The sequence below is a fragment of the Procambarus clarkii genome, chromosome 38 (genome assembly GCF_040958095.1).
Source record: "Procambarus clarkii isolate CNS0578487 chromosome 38, FALCON_Pclarkii_2.0, whole genome shotgun sequence".
Lineage (NCBI taxonomy): Eukaryota > Metazoa > Arthropoda > Malacostraca > Decapoda > Cambaridae > Procambarus > Procambarus clarkii.
The window spans coordinates 16,789,254-16,805,168 of NC_091187.1; the positions used below are offsets into that span (position 1 = coordinate 16,789,254).

The 15,915-nt window shown below is 40.6% G+C and overlaps 1 protein-coding gene across 6 annotated transcripts; it reads left to right on the top strand.

Moving 5' to 3' along the window:
• Positions 1 to 1,310: 1,310 nt before the first annotated feature.
• Positions 1,311 to 14,999, top strand: LOC123771886 (formylglycine-generating enzyme). 6 transcript variants are annotated; one of them, XR_006774576.2, is made up of 9 exons: positions 4,063 to 4,220; positions 5,567 to 6,070; positions 7,510 to 7,663; positions 8,692 to 8,863; positions 9,037 to 9,220; positions 10,519 to 10,592; positions 11,458 to 11,603; positions 13,338 to 13,484; positions 13,787 to 14,999. XR_006774576.2 is itself a non-coding variant. In XM_045764641.2 (8 exons), exons 3-8 carry the CDS (start codon positions 5,621 to 5,623, stop codon positions 11,558 to 11,560), a joined length of 1,137 nt encoding a protein of 378 aa, XP_045620597.2. In that variant the 5' UTR covers positions 4,094 to 4,220; positions 4,349 to 4,755; positions 5,567 to 5,620; the 3' UTR covers positions 11,561 to 11,646. The 6 variants fall into 6 exon arrangements, 5 of the variants coding, with proteins under 5 accessions (XP_069193914.1, XP_045620594.2, XP_045620597.2 ...); XM_045764641.2 differs by lacking the exons at positions 13,338 to 13,484; positions 13,787 to 14,999 and adding an exon at positions 4,349 to 4,755 and having other exon boundaries at positions 4,094 to 4,220; positions 11,458 to 11,646; XM_045764639.2 differs by lacking the exons at positions 13,338 to 13,484; positions 13,787 to 14,999 and adding an exon at positions 4,349 to 4,662 and having other exon boundaries at positions 4,094 to 4,220; positions 11,458 to 11,646.
• The last annotated feature ends 916 nt before the right edge of the window (positions 15,000 to 15,915 follow it).

Sequence of the window (15,915 nt, forward strand, 5' to 3'; positions counted from 1 at the left end):
GATAACCATCGTCCTTAACACCAATATTATTGAAAAAATATGAGCAATGTTCTCGTAGATATACAGAATATCATTACAAATAAAAGTGTGGCCGTGTTATTAATTTTAGGGTTAGATTATAACATAATGTAAAAGTTGGTGGCGTCACATGTCCCACGGAGCGGCTGTAGCGAAGGTCCAGATATCTGTGAGTGGTGAGAGAGAGAGAGAGAGAGAGAGAGAGAGAGACTGGGAATGAGAGAAAGACAATGGAAATGAGAGAGAGAGAGAATGGGAATGAGAGAATGAGAGATAGAGAGATACCGCCGGCGAGCCATTCGCAGAATACACATTAGTTTCTACAGATACTGTCCAGTATGACCCCATCATCCACCTATCGACCCCTCTGACGTCCCTCTCTCCCGCCTCCCACCAGTCGAGCCCTGTTGCTGCCTTCCGGTTGTGCCCTGTTCGTCGAGCCATTGTTGGAATGAGTGCAGCCCGTAATGCATACAAATATCCAAGCTCGTTAATCCAGCTGCCAAACCCCCTGTTTATGAATGAAAAGCGGCTTAAACACGACTCACAACTGATGACGTCCGAACACTTCCGGAACAAGTGCTTCGCTCACGTCCTCTGTTCGAACCACAATCCTATAAATCAGCCCGTCCTCCAAACAAAGATCCAAAAGTGATTCCATGCACCCGCCAAACCCCCTGTTTATGAATGAAAAACGATTTACACACGACTCACAACTGCTGACGTTCGAACATATCCGGAACATGTGCTTCACTGACGAATTTTGTTCGAATCACAACGCTATAAATGCTTCACCCACGTACTACAAATATAAATAATCGCCAACAGAACCTAAACACCTAACCTATCCTATGCCTATATATACACAATAGTCAAATATATTATAATATTAATTTATACTTGCGAAAATTCCCGTTTTGAATGAACAGCATGTTAAAATTTATGAATGCGTCTGTGGGGTTGACCGCAGAATGTAATGGACTTGAGTCGAGGACGGGTTGCATAAATGCTTCACCCACGGACTTCAAATACAAATAATCGCCAACAGAACTTAAACACTTAACCTAACCTGAGTCTAACTATATATAGAATTTTTATGTATAATAATATTAACTTATATATGAGAACAAACCAGTTTTTAATACATTGTATGTTAAAATTGATGAATGCATCGGGGGAGGACGGCCGCTGCTTTAAACAGCCACGTGTGCGGGTTGGAGGACGGGTTGGAGGACGGGTTGATGAGTGAGTGAGTGAGGAAACGAGACTGTGTTGTGTTATGGTGGTCTCGCTGTGAATAACTGTATGAGTTAGTCGCTGAATATTGTACCAGCCGCCGCTGCTCTCTGACTCTCTGATGAAGTAGGACAGTGACGAATCGGGAGTCAGATGAGTTTGCTATATATTCATGAGAACGAGAGCAATTGGGTGACCTGGTTGTAAACAGATTGACGGGTTGTGTGTGAGGGGGAGGAACTAATATAGAGCCGTCATGACCTATGGGAAGGGAAAGCTCTTATTGCAAATATTGTCACTACGCATTTCCCGTTGCATCTATTGCTTCATCGACACACATTGCATCATTTACATCAGCAATACACATTGTATCAGCCACATAAATTTGTCATGTTGACCTCTGCTTGTCATAAACCGGAACCGCAGCCGTCACCCAGCCCCTGCTGTTGCTACATGACCGGCCTGGCGATGCTTTACACTGGCAAGTATACTGAGAGCCGTTCCGTTTATATCTTTACACTGAGTTAACTTTAGTTTTCAGTGATGTTCAAGACTAAACTATTCCTGCTGGGTCGTTAAATAAGCTATTGTGGCTTTGATAACACACTCGCTCATTCTCTCTCTCTCTTTCTTTTTCTCTCTCGTAATTGATAGTTTACTCCCAACAAGAGGCCCCTCGGCTAAAGGTTTATCGGTCGTGTGAGCTCTCCTGGCCTTAAACACGGATGACAGGGCCGCTCCTCCACCACGGCTGGCTCCTATCTAGGTTACATATTACGCTCGCCAAGGAGGATGAACTGTTGTAATTTCGTAGCCATTGTTTCAATTATAATATCTTCACTTTCATTCCTCCTTCAGCTTGTTAATGGCTAAGATACCTTTATTATTATTATGTCTCGTGAAATGTTGATAAATTAGCCAATAATCATGAACAGGCGTCAGAAGCGCATGTAGGAAAAGACCTGACGTGTATTTACTGACATAGTTATATTTTTACTGTGACTTTGTATAGTTCGATACTAAATTATATCTTCAGAGAAAATGAATGAATATTGATCTGTGATTCCCGCCTTAAATATAATGCCAAAATAATTTGTTTCATCGTATGGAAGCCTTAGTATATACATATACTTTAGGCTTATATGGACGTCCCTTACACCCCAAGGACGAACTACTGACCCTCCCCCAGGATGCAACACCACAACAGTTGCCTAACTCCAGGTATCTATTTATTGCTAGGTGAATAGACGCATTAGATGAAAGGGAACGTGGCCAACATTTCTGTCCCGGTCGGGAAAAGAATCCCGAATCCTTGATTGTAAGCAGAGAGCGAAGCAAATTATACCGCATGATCCAGAAATACGTCTTTGAGTGTCCGTTCAATAATCTTAAGCTGCTATATATATTTTTACGTGAATAATTACAAATAATGGATAGTTTACCAGGTTACTGTGTGCCGGTAAACCCATCCTGGGGGCGGTGGGGCAAGGTACTCGTGTAATGGGTCCAGGAAGAGTCGCTCGCGACAAGTGTTTTGCACAAAAAAAAAATGCTTAAGGCTCTGTTCTTAAACTTTTGGCTGAGTAAATAGACGTATTAGCGAGCACTTGGCCGTAAGAGACTGGCTACTTCAAGCTGGTAAACACACGAACGACTAAATATTCAGTCGGGTTCGTTCTTGACTCACAATTTGGAATACTGGGATAGAGTCCCGGATGGGACAGATAGGGTTGGGCGCGTCTCACCATCACCTAATGGCCTTGTTCACCAATCGGTAAATAGTTATCCGGGCGTTATTCAGCTTGTTGCAGGGTTGCATCCTGAAAATGGTCAGTAGTTCGACCCTGGAGGAAAACCTCGATATGAGCCTAACATGTATATGTACACTGGCTGTCTCTCCCCAACAAAACGAATTATTGTTTTGAATTAAAGTACGTCAACGGGTGTGGTATAGTTACCCCTGCCTCTTGAATTTCTCATTTTCTGTGGACACGCTAGATCACTCACACATTTGATCAGTCATCCCTTAACGTCCAACAGCACTGAATTACAGCCACAGTTTTGCTAGTGAACCTTGACAACTTTGATTGATTTTGTTCATTCATTATACACCCCCATACCCATCCCGTGGGCGGTAGTGGAAAAGGTTAGAGGCACATAATGATAGGTAAGCACAATGAATTATTAAGTGACTCTGGAACTGAACCCTACCACATTCAAAAGTTGAAAGCGTAATAAGCTAGTTACACCGCTTACCATATCTATTTAGACAGTTTTATAGCAAAAATTGGTTCAAGAACTGAACCACAACAGTCCCCAAGCTGCGGTGATCCAGCTATAAAACGAATATATAGGACATATCTAAACATGCTGAAGTAGGGACGAACTATAAGGAATTAGTCCTGTCTATATATCAGTGACAACTACACTACTGTCGCTTAGTGATGGGCTTAAGACCAATCTTCTGGAGGGTTAATAAGGCCGAGTGACGGCTTACTGACCCACCACCAAGTATTCTTTACCCTGAAATATAACTTGTGAATTGACTCTGGATTAAAGTGACTAAGGTCTCGATATAGACTTTGAAACTCCATTCTCAGTTGAGTATTTGTTGGGCGCTTCTGATGCCCTACCATATAGCAGGGCATCAGTAGTAGTAGCATCCTGGCTAATGGTTGGAAGGGTGATGGGTGGGTATCGCTGGGTAAATGGGGCTATGAGAGGCAATGGAGGAAAATGGCGAATGATAAACTGGTTTGGTAAGGTCCACTTGAGTGTGCTGGAGCATGTTTGTGCGTGCGCGTGCGCAGCTCCAGGTAGAGAGCTGAGAGACGGTACCCAAGTGCTCTCAGTGTGTCCCCAGGAGCCAGACAGCACACAACCGTGCTCTCACGAATCATAGAAATTAACAGGAAAATTCTGAATCTTCAACAATATTATCAAGTGTGACTTTAATAATTATTAAGGTATCTAAAGTTCCTTAACTAATAACCGGGAATTACTTTTCTTCGGGATGACAGAGGTTTGTCTTGTTGTAAAAAGACTTCATTATACTGTATTTTGATATTTAATAATGTTGTCGTATTCCCTCCAGAAAAGCTGCCTTTAACCTGTTTAAGATCTTGTAAGAGGTCGAGTTGCCGGAATTACCACTAAGACATTTTGTATCACGTGGCCCCGCTCGCTCCGTCAGGGACAACGGCCAAAACATTGTACACTCACAACCGTGCACAAAGATTACGTTCTTTTGGCATCATTCAAAATAAGACGCAGCGCAGAAGGATATTCTTCCACATTATTCTGGCAACACCTTCCGTCCGGCAGGAGTATATAACAGCCAGACGCTCTGCCGGGCCATACTCCTGCCACACTTCTCATTCTCGCTTGCTTCTTTACTGCATACTGCTTGTGAGTGTTGTATATTAATGTGAAGCTGTGTATGCTGGAGCGTGGTAGTGTATTTTCGGGCCAACATTCTAACACCTTTTGAACTAAATTCGGGTAAATCTAACAAGGTTGTGTTCGTACAGGAAGAGGAAAAGGCTCCAGGTACTAGGTACTCTGTATGGGGTCTCGAGGGGGCTTCAGGGTGGGCCCTCATAATACGATAAATTTTGTCTTGGTGGGCCGTGGGTTGGGGCTCACGAGGGGGCCCTCAACAAGCGGGGATCCAGGGCCCCCCTGAGAGGGTAGCCAACACCAGTGAGGAAAAAACTCGTCACAGACGAGTTTCACTTGGAGCGAAGGTCATAAATGGCGAGTCTTCTCAACCAGAGGAAGATTGTGTAGTGAAGATTGTATGTAGCAAGTCCTCATCTGGGCGACTCGGGTGAATAGTGTGTGTGTGAGGGGGTTTAGGTGGCCTGCTATGTTTACTGAAGATATTTACCTGGTCTTCAGGCCATATTGCGTGTAGTGATGACTCCAGCCGGATGAAGATAGATGGTAACCCAAGTTAGGGTCAAGCAATGGGAAACTTCTCCCGGGCTTGAGAAGTGAGGGTTGTGTACTCGCATACTTGATCTTGCGTCTGTTCCTCAGTCCCTTTGATTCATAAGTAATACAATCTTGTGACTGTTATTTCTCATTTATATATACAGTCAATATTACAAATATAAACAAAATACATGACCCCCAACAACAATATACAACAATTACCACAAAACGCATAAATCACCATAAGGTTATAAAGTGGATCACAGTATCCCCTTTTTCTTTCAAACCATCAAACCATATTTATATATAAATGTGTTTAAAATTCATGCAAGACCTTTTCTACCTAATAATTCTCATTTAAGCTCTTTTTTTTCAGATTTCATCTGGTTGAAATAAGTTTATTTATAACTATACGAAAAAAGCCGTCATAATGTCAGAAACCAAATATTGGATCATGTTATTTCTGGGATATGGAACGATCAATATTTGCCTCGGAAATGAAACATTTGGAACACCACAGGGGAACACTAACACGTCAGGGAGTTCCTGTGGGTGTGGTTCCTCCGGCAGGACACGTTCCGATGGACAAGTTCTCCAAACTGATGAAATTTACTATAAGACCACAGAAGATTATCTGACCAACCAACCAAGATACAAGTTTGGCCAGGCGGCCAACGTTGTGGACGGCTCGAGACGGACCATTCAGATGGTGGAAATCCCCGGAGGCAAGTTTGTTATGGGCACCAATGACTCCAGATTCCATGATGATGGAGAAACCCCTGTCAGATGGGTGGAGATTGATACCTTCTATATGGATGTCCACGAGGTATCTAATGCAGACTTCGAGGTGTTTGTTAAGGCAACCAGCTACGAGACAGAAGTAAGTGAATTACTTATTCTCTTTAATGTTTTGATACACTTCATAGTTGTTCTCTTACTAGTGTTAAAATTGAATAGGGTAGAAAAGAAAGGCTTTACTATATTTTATTATTTATGGCTACAGTTTTCCCGTTATTTTAATGGTATACTTAGTTGATATTATTCACTATAATCAATTTCTAATTCTCACTTCGTTGCTTTATTCATTTTATGTATTTGACTTTTTTTTTTAACTGTCCAGCACTATATATTGATGAAACTTCTTGTATTTTTAAGACGTTTTTTAATATGATTGTGTCGACAAGTGTAGACAGTAACTTCTGCATCGGGTACAAACTCTCTAGCTTGTTGATGGCATGATTAGTGTTCCTGAGTGTTTGTGTTACCATGATTAGTGTTACTTGCTTGTTGATGGCATGATTAGTGTTCCTGAGTGTTTGTGTTACCATGATTAGTGTTACTTGCTTGTTGATGGCATGATTAGTGTTCCTGAGTGTTTGTGTTACCATGATTAGTGTTACTTGCTTGTTAATGGCATGATTAGTGTTCCTGAGGAGTTGCTAGTGTTTTGAACATCAATATTAATTTTCTTGGCTCGACCATTTGTCAGGTTAGTGTGATTTTGTGTACTTGTACTCCCTTGTCTGTCTTGTGCAGGTAGGGGGAGCATCTACAGCGTTTCAAGTGTAGGTTAACAACCCGTCCTCAGGCCAGGCTCGTTAAAACAGCGGCGTCCCTCCAAGATGCATACATAAATTTTAATATATTGAGTATTAAACATAGGTTTGTTCTCGTATAAGTTAATATTATTACATTTAAGTTCTATGTATAGTTAGGCATAGGTTATGTGTTTATGTTCTGTTGGCGATTATTTGTATTTGAAGTACGTGGGCGAAGCATTTAAGAGTTGCGATTCGAACAGAGGTCGTCGGCAAAGCACTGTTCAAGACGTGTTCGAACGTCATCAGTCGAGTCGTGTGTTAACCATTCTTGATTCATGAACAGTGGGTTTGGCGGCTGGATTAACAAGCATTTGACGTTTATTGATGAGGGAGGGTTGAGGTTAAACATGTATATGAATGTGTTTGGGTGAATATAAACAGGAGCTGCCACGAATGGTTCAAGTGTGGTGCGACGCATCGTGATAGTGAGTTGTTAGTGCCTTCTGTGTTCATAGATGTTAGTTTACATTATTAGAAAATGATTCCGATCATGTTGGATATACAAAGCCGTATTATTGTTAGGTTTCTTTGTGTACAATACATGGTAACAGTCAGAAAGACTCGTTTCCAATAAGTTATGGATATTTGTTTACATTGGTGTTTGAGCGAAGTTTTAAACTATTTAACATAGTTATTTACTGTCAAAATATTAATCTTTGCCCCCATAATCTTGTATAATTTGTTGCTACCGTCACAAAGATATTTATAAACTACACAGGCAGAGACGGCTGGCGAATCAATGGTGCTTGAGAGGGAGTTGTCAGCAATCACTCAGTCCACGATATTTGAAGCTGTTGGCGGTACCCCGTGGTGGCTGCCTGTGAAGGGGGCTTCGTGGGACCATCCTGCAGGCCTGGACTCCAATATCACAAGTAAGGTGTTACCGATACAGTGAGGAATCAAATTATATTTGTTTCATTATGGCAGGGTTCGATGAGACATATTTTCCATCACAGCCCAGAAAAGTTGAACAATTTTAGGTACTGTTTGTCACTGCAAACATCTACTTTCAATATACTACACAAAATTCATATATTTATCTAAATGCATTATCCGGTATCTAAAATGCATTATATATATATATATATATATATATATATATATATATATATATATATATATATATATATATATATATATATATATATATATATATATATATAATATATTATATAATGCATTTTAGATACCGGAAAGTGTTAAAAATATGAATGTGATTTCATTCCTGAAAGTTTATTGGGGAAATTCTAATTAACCATTTCAGTTATTTAAATAGAGTATTGAGGTTTAGACAACTTATTTGACAAGCTAACAAGGAAGATGCTAGATTGGGGCACAACGGAAACGCTTGAAAATTTCATCTCGCTGTAAGGAATTTTGGTTAGCAGCGAGGACCTTGTTTCTTGCAGGTCGGGATTCGATCCCCGGCAATCCAAATAGATGGTTGGGCTCCGTCCTCCGTCCATCCATGTGCACTTAATGCAATGACACTTTGTCGGGATAAATGGTGATTTATAACTCATTTTCAAACATCCAAGAAGTTTGTTCCCTCGTAAACCACAAGCTATTTGGTTTAATTTCTTGTACATTTGTTTGGTAATTACTTCTGCGGAAGTGAGGCATCAGACAATTCAGGGAAGTTAAATTGTCATTTGTTTGTTGTGAATACGTAACAAACATTGGTACGAAACTTCATTTTTTTCGTGACGAATAACAAGGAAACATTAATCAGGTTTCTATATTAAATCTGAGAGTAGGTAATCCCCTACCTGAATGTTGATATTTGTTTTACTGTTCCATGTGCTCGTATCTCGCTTGTTCGGGTGATTTTTACTGGTAGAAAAAAAAATGCAATTTTTGTTAAAATTTTATCTACTACATATTTTGTTTTTGTTTCCAGGTCGTATGGACCATCCAGTTGTCCACGTGTCCTGGAACGATGCGGCAGCGTTCTGCTCCTGGATGGGCAAGAGACTCCCGACAGAGGCGGAGTGGGAGAGAGCTTGTAGAGCCGGCAAACACCAGAGGCTCTATTCTTGGGGCAATAAGTTTATGCCAAACAACGAATACAGGTAACTACCTCGTACTAACTCGTGCAACAACTGTATTATATTTATTTGACCTTTCGCTGCTTGGATATTATGAACTGTCATTGTATGGCAAGAATAAGGAGACAGGTGCCACTAAAGGTGTCACTAAAGGTGCCACTAAAGGTGTCACTAAAGAGGTGTTGTCTCACTCTCAGGGCCAACATATGGCAGGGAAATTTCCCCAAGGAAGACACGGGAGAAGATGGCTGTGTTGGGCGGTGTCCGGTGACCAGCTTCCCGGCTAATGGTTACGGTCTACACAACATGTTGGGCAACGTCTGGGAGTGGACGGCTGACTGGTGGGGGACTCGTCACTCCTCACCTCTCCACAGTAACCCAGTACGTCCCTCATACCTGCTTCCAGTAGCTAGTACCTGCAGCCTCACTATCCTCAGATGATAAATTGATCTTTAACCGTCCTAAACCAACTCAAAGACCTCTTGCCCCCTTTCATGTGATATTCTGGCTTAGTACTTTCTCCTGATAATTGATAATTACCTTACCTCACCTGAGATAATAATAGATTTTCATGGTTAAAAATAATAGTTTTAATTTAGAAGCGCAGTATATAATACTATTGCATCTTTTTATGTACTTTATCGTGTTTGCTTATTTTACACTGATAACTAACCATAGACTTAAACAGAAGCAGTAGCAACGGTGGTAGTGATAAAATATATAATAGGATTCTGTCTAGCCACGGTTTGAGGGTAGAGGTGTGGGGGGCGACCCTTTACCTAACTTTGCAGGGTGACTGGCGAGTGTTAGGGGGGGGGGGTAGGTCTTGATGGGGCTCGGGGTTCTCCATCCCCATCCCCCATCCCACCCTCTCTGTGCAACCCGTCCTCTTAAAAATAACGTCGCTTTTGGCTCGTATGCGCGCTATGGCCAAAAGTGAACGTAATTTGAAATTAAATCGGCTCATGAAAGCGACGTTCATTCCCGTTTTCTGTTTGAGTCGCCCGGCTTACTCGGAAATGTTAGGAGAAGAAACTTTCAATTATCGTTTATGAAAAACGTTTTGAAACTTTGAGAATTTCCTGCCCCCCTAACCTATCGGAGGACACTTAACTGTTGTTGAGAAAAAAATATTTATTTTCATTTTTTCATATTCAAATTACGTCCACTTTCGGCCATACGGGCAAACGGCCAAAAGCGACGTTATTTTTAAGAGGACAGGTTGCTCTGTGTAAGTAACTGAAAATGATCCCAAATTTCATTCTCGCAAAATACCAGTTTCCATCCTCATTAAGATTCATCCAGCCTATTTTACGAGTCTGACATTAATGCAGGATCATTTGTAAGGATTTATGCCCTGCCTTCTCCCCCCCCCCCCTCTTCGATGTAGTACCTTGTAGCTAGTTTCAACAGCTGGCAACATATTTGTTTACAAACATGTGAAACACACTTCAGAAACTGCTGCCTTGTTCCTCAACTCTCCTTGTGCCTTTCAAATACACCTCTGTATGCATACCTGTAAACGTGTATACTCGTAAACATACATCTGATGACTAAAGGTAAATTCTTAACATATACCTGTGCAATTGTAAGTTATTTTTCTATAATTACCATGGTGTTACATAGCCTTTCCGGCTTGGTGCCTTCTTTGATAATTATTTACTTTCTACAATTACCAGCTGGGCCCGAGGACAGGAGAGACAAAGGTGACAAAGGGAGGCTCCTACATGTGTAAGCAAGACACTTGTTACAGGTACTGTGCCTCCGTTAATACCACTTTTGATTCTATTATTCATGAACAGACTTTATTATTATTCATTTAAAACACCTTTTTAAGGTCATTTTTATTTTTTTATATGGTCATTATTTCGTAACATATTTTAATTCTAAGGAATTTTTGATTAAATATTATATATTAAATCTTTATGTTGGGAATATATATCTTGTATTTTAGTTATGATAATATAGTGTTGTCGTATTACTCTGATAGTCTACTATTTTGTATATAATAAAAAACTGACTAAAAATAACAAAACGGGAATTTAAGAAACGTGTTAAAGTGTTACATTTGATGATAAAGAACTCAAGAGTTGAGGATTGTTGCGTAAAAGTTGATGTGTTCACCTTTTCTTGGTATTATGACTAATTTTCACATCATCTAACGTGTTTTTTTTTTGTCTTTGTTCCCCTCTCTCTTTCCCTTCCTTACCTATACTTTCTCTTCCTTTTCCATCTCTGTCTCTCTCTCTCGTGTGGCAATTATAGTTTCTGGAAAAAGCTGATTAAACAACAGTTTGCAGTCCCCGTGGCGCAGTGGTAAAAGACTCGCCCGGCGCTTCGCGAGCGTTTTAACCTTGGTTCGAATCCTGGTTGGGGAGGATTGACCGGGCGCCAATCCTTAACTGTAGCCTCTGTTCCCCCAACAGTGACTAGGTACCTGGTTGTTAAACGATTTGGCGGGTCGTATTCCAGGAAAAAAAATATAGTATTAAGGACTTTCCCGAAACGCTATGTGTTTTAGTGGCTGTTAAAGAATGTAAGAGGTCTTGTGTGAATATGGATAATAAGCTAGTGGAGAAGAACGTTATCATGACACCATGTTGTGTATGGGCCACCAGGTACAGGTGCGGGGCGCGAACCAACAACGTTCAAGATGGCTCCGGCGGCAACGTTGGCTTCAGATGTGCTGCTGATAAACTCCCAGATTACCTCAAGAACTAGAAGACGCGTCTAGGACTCGTGGAGCTTTGTGAAGCGTTTACTTGTAAAGTGTTCCCAGACTTTCATAAAAATGATTTAGAAAATGTCTAGAATGTATTTAGCATCCTGGGTGGATCCCTAATTTAGTTTTCTATGACTTATCTTCAAAGCTGTTAGCAATATTGTTTTTCTTAAACTTCAGTTACTATTGAGTGATGCCGATAAACACTGGCATCTTTAAGTGAAGTTCACTGCGTCCTCACTTTCTCACTTTAATGACCTGCCAAAGTCCCCAAACACTTCTTGCCAATACTCGGCCCTTTCACAACGGAACGCCCTGGGAAGACCCGGAATTCCATTCATATTTAACAATGGAAGACTCGGTTAATGCCTGGTACTCCATCTTCCTCCACAACAATGATGGAGTCTGACATGACCTTGTACCCTCAGCTGCTAGGAAACTAGCATTACGTGATCACTGACGTAAATTGCAAAACCGTATAGAAACAAGTTCAACTGAATTTGCTTAATGAAGTTTACTAGCAGTCATTACTGTGTAGCTCAACAGTTAGGCACTGGCCTCAACTCGGCATCAATCTCTCTAACCTAAATTTTACACTCATTTAAGCATTACGCGAAAGAATGATACAGAAACGGCAAGCACATACTCACCGGTGAAATGAGAATGGGTAAAAGAATGAATAAATCGCCGGAAGAAATTGGTTATCTTAGATAGGAGAGAATTTGACTGGAAAAGCGTTTATAAGTGCAGTGCTGCTGGGTTCTATTTTAAGGCCGAGCCTATTTTAATATATATTAATGTCATGTATGCCAATATTACCAACCACATCATAAAATTCGCCGATGACACAAAAATGTACTTGAAATTAGAAAGTAAAAATTTTATTCAGATTTTACAAAGGGTTTTTAATGAACTTGTTTCAAGTTAAGACGACTAGCAAATTCTTGTAAATAATGACAAATGGAAGACCTTAAAGTAAAGGCCTAACAATACACGTCACAACTGCCATACCGTCAATACGACATTACAGCAGAATAAAAATAATAAAGGACCTCAGAGTAATGGTCCTCCAGTCATGGAAAGTTGCCCAATAAGTAGGATCAGTAAAAACGTAAACAAAACCCATAGGAATAATAAAATATTTGACTTCAAGGAAAATTAAAGTGGATATTCATCTATATAAACGCCGCCTTTGGTCCCTTCTGGACTATAACACCCAAGAGGCCTGGAAACCTCGGTTACAGAAAAATATGTAACTACACTGGGCAGGGTTCAGCACGGAGAATTAAAAATCGCCCAAGAAATAAGACAATTCTTTACACACACAGTTCACAATAACGTGATGCATCAAATGAATAAATTGACAGGTTTCAACTCTTTTTTTTTTTTTACCATGTCGTAGCTCAATCGATAAAGGCAGCGTCTGGGATGATCTCGGACGTAGGCTCGAATCCTTGTCATGGCCCCTGTGGTTTTGTTAGACAATTATTATAACAGGAACGCCTAAGAGCCTCGGAACTAACAACTCTACAAGCAACACACAACAAGACTGGTCTCACGAAAACATTCACAATACTGAACAAACTAGTTCACATTTGTTGACCAAACAACACACACTAGAAAGTGAAGGGACGACGACGTTTCAGTCCGTCCTGGACCATTCTGAAGTCAATTGAGATAAGGAATTGAGTGATAGATAAAAATTAAGCCACACACAAGAGGTAGCACGGGCATGAATAGCCTGTAATGTGATGAGGGAATTGTTGTTGTTTTCAGATTTAGCTACTCATAACGAAGTGTCCATGTAGCACGGGCTATGGTGAGCCCGTAAGATAAGGGAAGGAGGCGAGGCATTAAATAGGCAAGAGAAGAGGCGAGAAGAAAATCTTGGAGGAAGAAAAGGCCAGGCAAAAGGTACAAAAGGTAAGGTGTAATAAACAGGATAGTAATAATACACATTTATCTAGACCACTTAAAAGGGTCCACTGTAACCCCCACAAGATGAAACAGCTTCAACCTCAAAAGTGTTGAATTGATATATATATTTTTCACATAGGGTAAACACAAGACAGATCATAAGTTGGAAAATAAATCCCTAAAAAATAATGGAGGTGGAACTCTGACAAGCAACCGTCTGTCTGTCCCTCTCCAGACCACTTGAGACGGTGACTCGTCAGGTAATTTCTGGCAAACACTGTTTGAAAAAGTTAAAAAAAATTCTGCAGAGACGTTGGCCACGAGGACACTAAAGAGCATCAACAGGAGCAACAGGAAACAGGAGCAACAGTAACAAAAGGGCATCAACAGGAGTAATAATAACAAAGCATCAACAGGAGCAACAGTAAACAAGAGCATCAACAGGAGCAAGAGTAAACAAGAGCATCAACAGGAGCAAGAGTAAACAAGAGCATCAGCAGGAGCAACAGTAAACAAGAGCATCAACAGGAGCAACAGTAAACAAGAGCATCAGCAGGAGCAACAGTAAACAAGAGCATCAACAGGAGCAACAGTAAACAAGAGCATCAACAGGAGCAACAGTAAACAAGAGCATCAACAGGAGCAACAGTAAACAAGAGCATCAGCAGGAGCAACAGTAAACAAGAGCATCAGCAGGAGCAACAGTAAACAAGAGCATCAGCAGGAGCAACAGTAAACAAGAGCATCAACAGGAGCAACAGTAAACAAGAGCATCAGCAGGAGCAACAGTAAACAAGAGCATCAGCAGGAGCAACAGTAAACAAGAGCATCAGCAGGAGCAACAGTAAACAAGAGCATCAGCAGGAGCAACAGTAAACAAGAGCATCAACAGGAGCAACAGTAAACAAGAGCATCAGCAGGAGCAAGAGTAAACAAGAGCACCAACAGGAGCAAGAGTAAACAAGAGCACCAACAGGAGCAACAGTAAACAAGAGCATCAGCAGGAGCAACAGTAAACAAGAGCATCAGCAGGAGCAACAGTAAACAAGAGCATCAGCAGGAGCAAGAGTAAACAAGAGCATCAGCAGGAGCAAGAGTAAACAAGAGCACCAACAGGAGCAACAGTAAACAAGAGCATCAGCAGGAGCAACAGTAAACAAGAGCATCAGCAGGAGCAACAGTAAACAAGAGCATCAGCAGGAGCAAGAGTAAACAAGAGCATCAGCAGGAGCAAGAGTAAACAAGAGCATCAACAGGAGCAAGAGTAAACAAGAGCATCAACAGGAGCAACAGCAAACAAGAGCATCAACAGGAGCAACAATAAACAAGAGCACCAACAGGAGCAACAGCAAACAAAAGAGCACCAACAGGAGCAACAGCAAACAAGAGCACCAACAGGAGCAACAGTAAACAAAAGAGCATCAACAGGAGCAACAGTAAACAAGAGCATCAACAGTATCATTACCAACATCAACATTATAGCCGCCACAATAACATTAACAATGTAATTTAACAACAGCAGCATTAACAATAACATTAAGAATTCAAACACATAACAGAAGCATCAATGCCAAGAACAATATTAATAACATCAAGATCGACAGCTTTAATAATATCATTAACGATAGCAGCATCAACAACATTAAAGATAGCAGCATCAACAACATTAAAGATAGCAGCATCAACAACATTAAAGATAGCAGCATCAACAACATTAAAGATAGCAGCATCAACAACACTAAAGATAGCAGTATTAACATCATTAAAGATAGCAGTATTAACAGCATTAAAGATAGCAGTATTAACAGCATTAAAGATAGCAGTATTAACAGCATTAAAGATAGCAGTATTAACAGCATTAAAGATAGCAGTATTAACAGCATTAAAGATAGCAGTATTAACAGCATTAAAGATAGCAGTATTAACAGCATTAAAGATAGCAGTATTAACAGCATTAAAGATAGCAGTATTAACAGCATTAAAGATATCAGTATTAACAGCATTAAAGATAGCAGTATTAACAACATTAAAGATAGCAGCATCAACAACATTAAAGATAGCAGTATTAACAGCATTAAAGATATCAGTATTAACAACATTAAAGATAGCAGCATCAACAACATTAAAGATAGCAGTATTAACAGCATTAAAGATAGCAGTATTAACAGCAACGTTCACATTTGCACCTTCAACAGCAACTCCTCCATCGACCAAGCAGCAACAGCGTCTCGCAGACAAAGTAGAACAAGAGAGAAAAAGTTGTTTGAAAGCTTCGAAAAAGGAGAGAGGGAGTTGAAGCGCAGTGTCCAGCTTTGCTCCAGGCGGTATACCAGGAAATGTTTCCTACCAATCGGGCACACACACGCACTTACCATGGGGTCACCCAGCCTGTAGGTGGTCTTCAAAGCTTCGGAGATAAAAGTTGCATCTGTAAAAC

Excerpts from the sequence above, each read along its gene's own strand:
- LOC123771886 (XM_069337813.1), top strand. The coding sequence starts at position 5,621 with ATGTCAGAAACCAAATATTGGATCATGTTATTTCTGGGATATGGAACG. Across the intron at positions 7,664-8,691 it reads CCTGGACTCCAATATCACAA|GTCGTATGGACCATCCAGTT; the intron begins GTAAGGTGTTAC and ends TTTTGTTTCCAG. Across the intron at positions 10,593-11,457 it reads AAGCAAGACACTTGTTACAG|GTACAGGTGCGGGGCGCGAA; the intron begins GTACTGTGCCTC and ends ATGGGCCACCAG.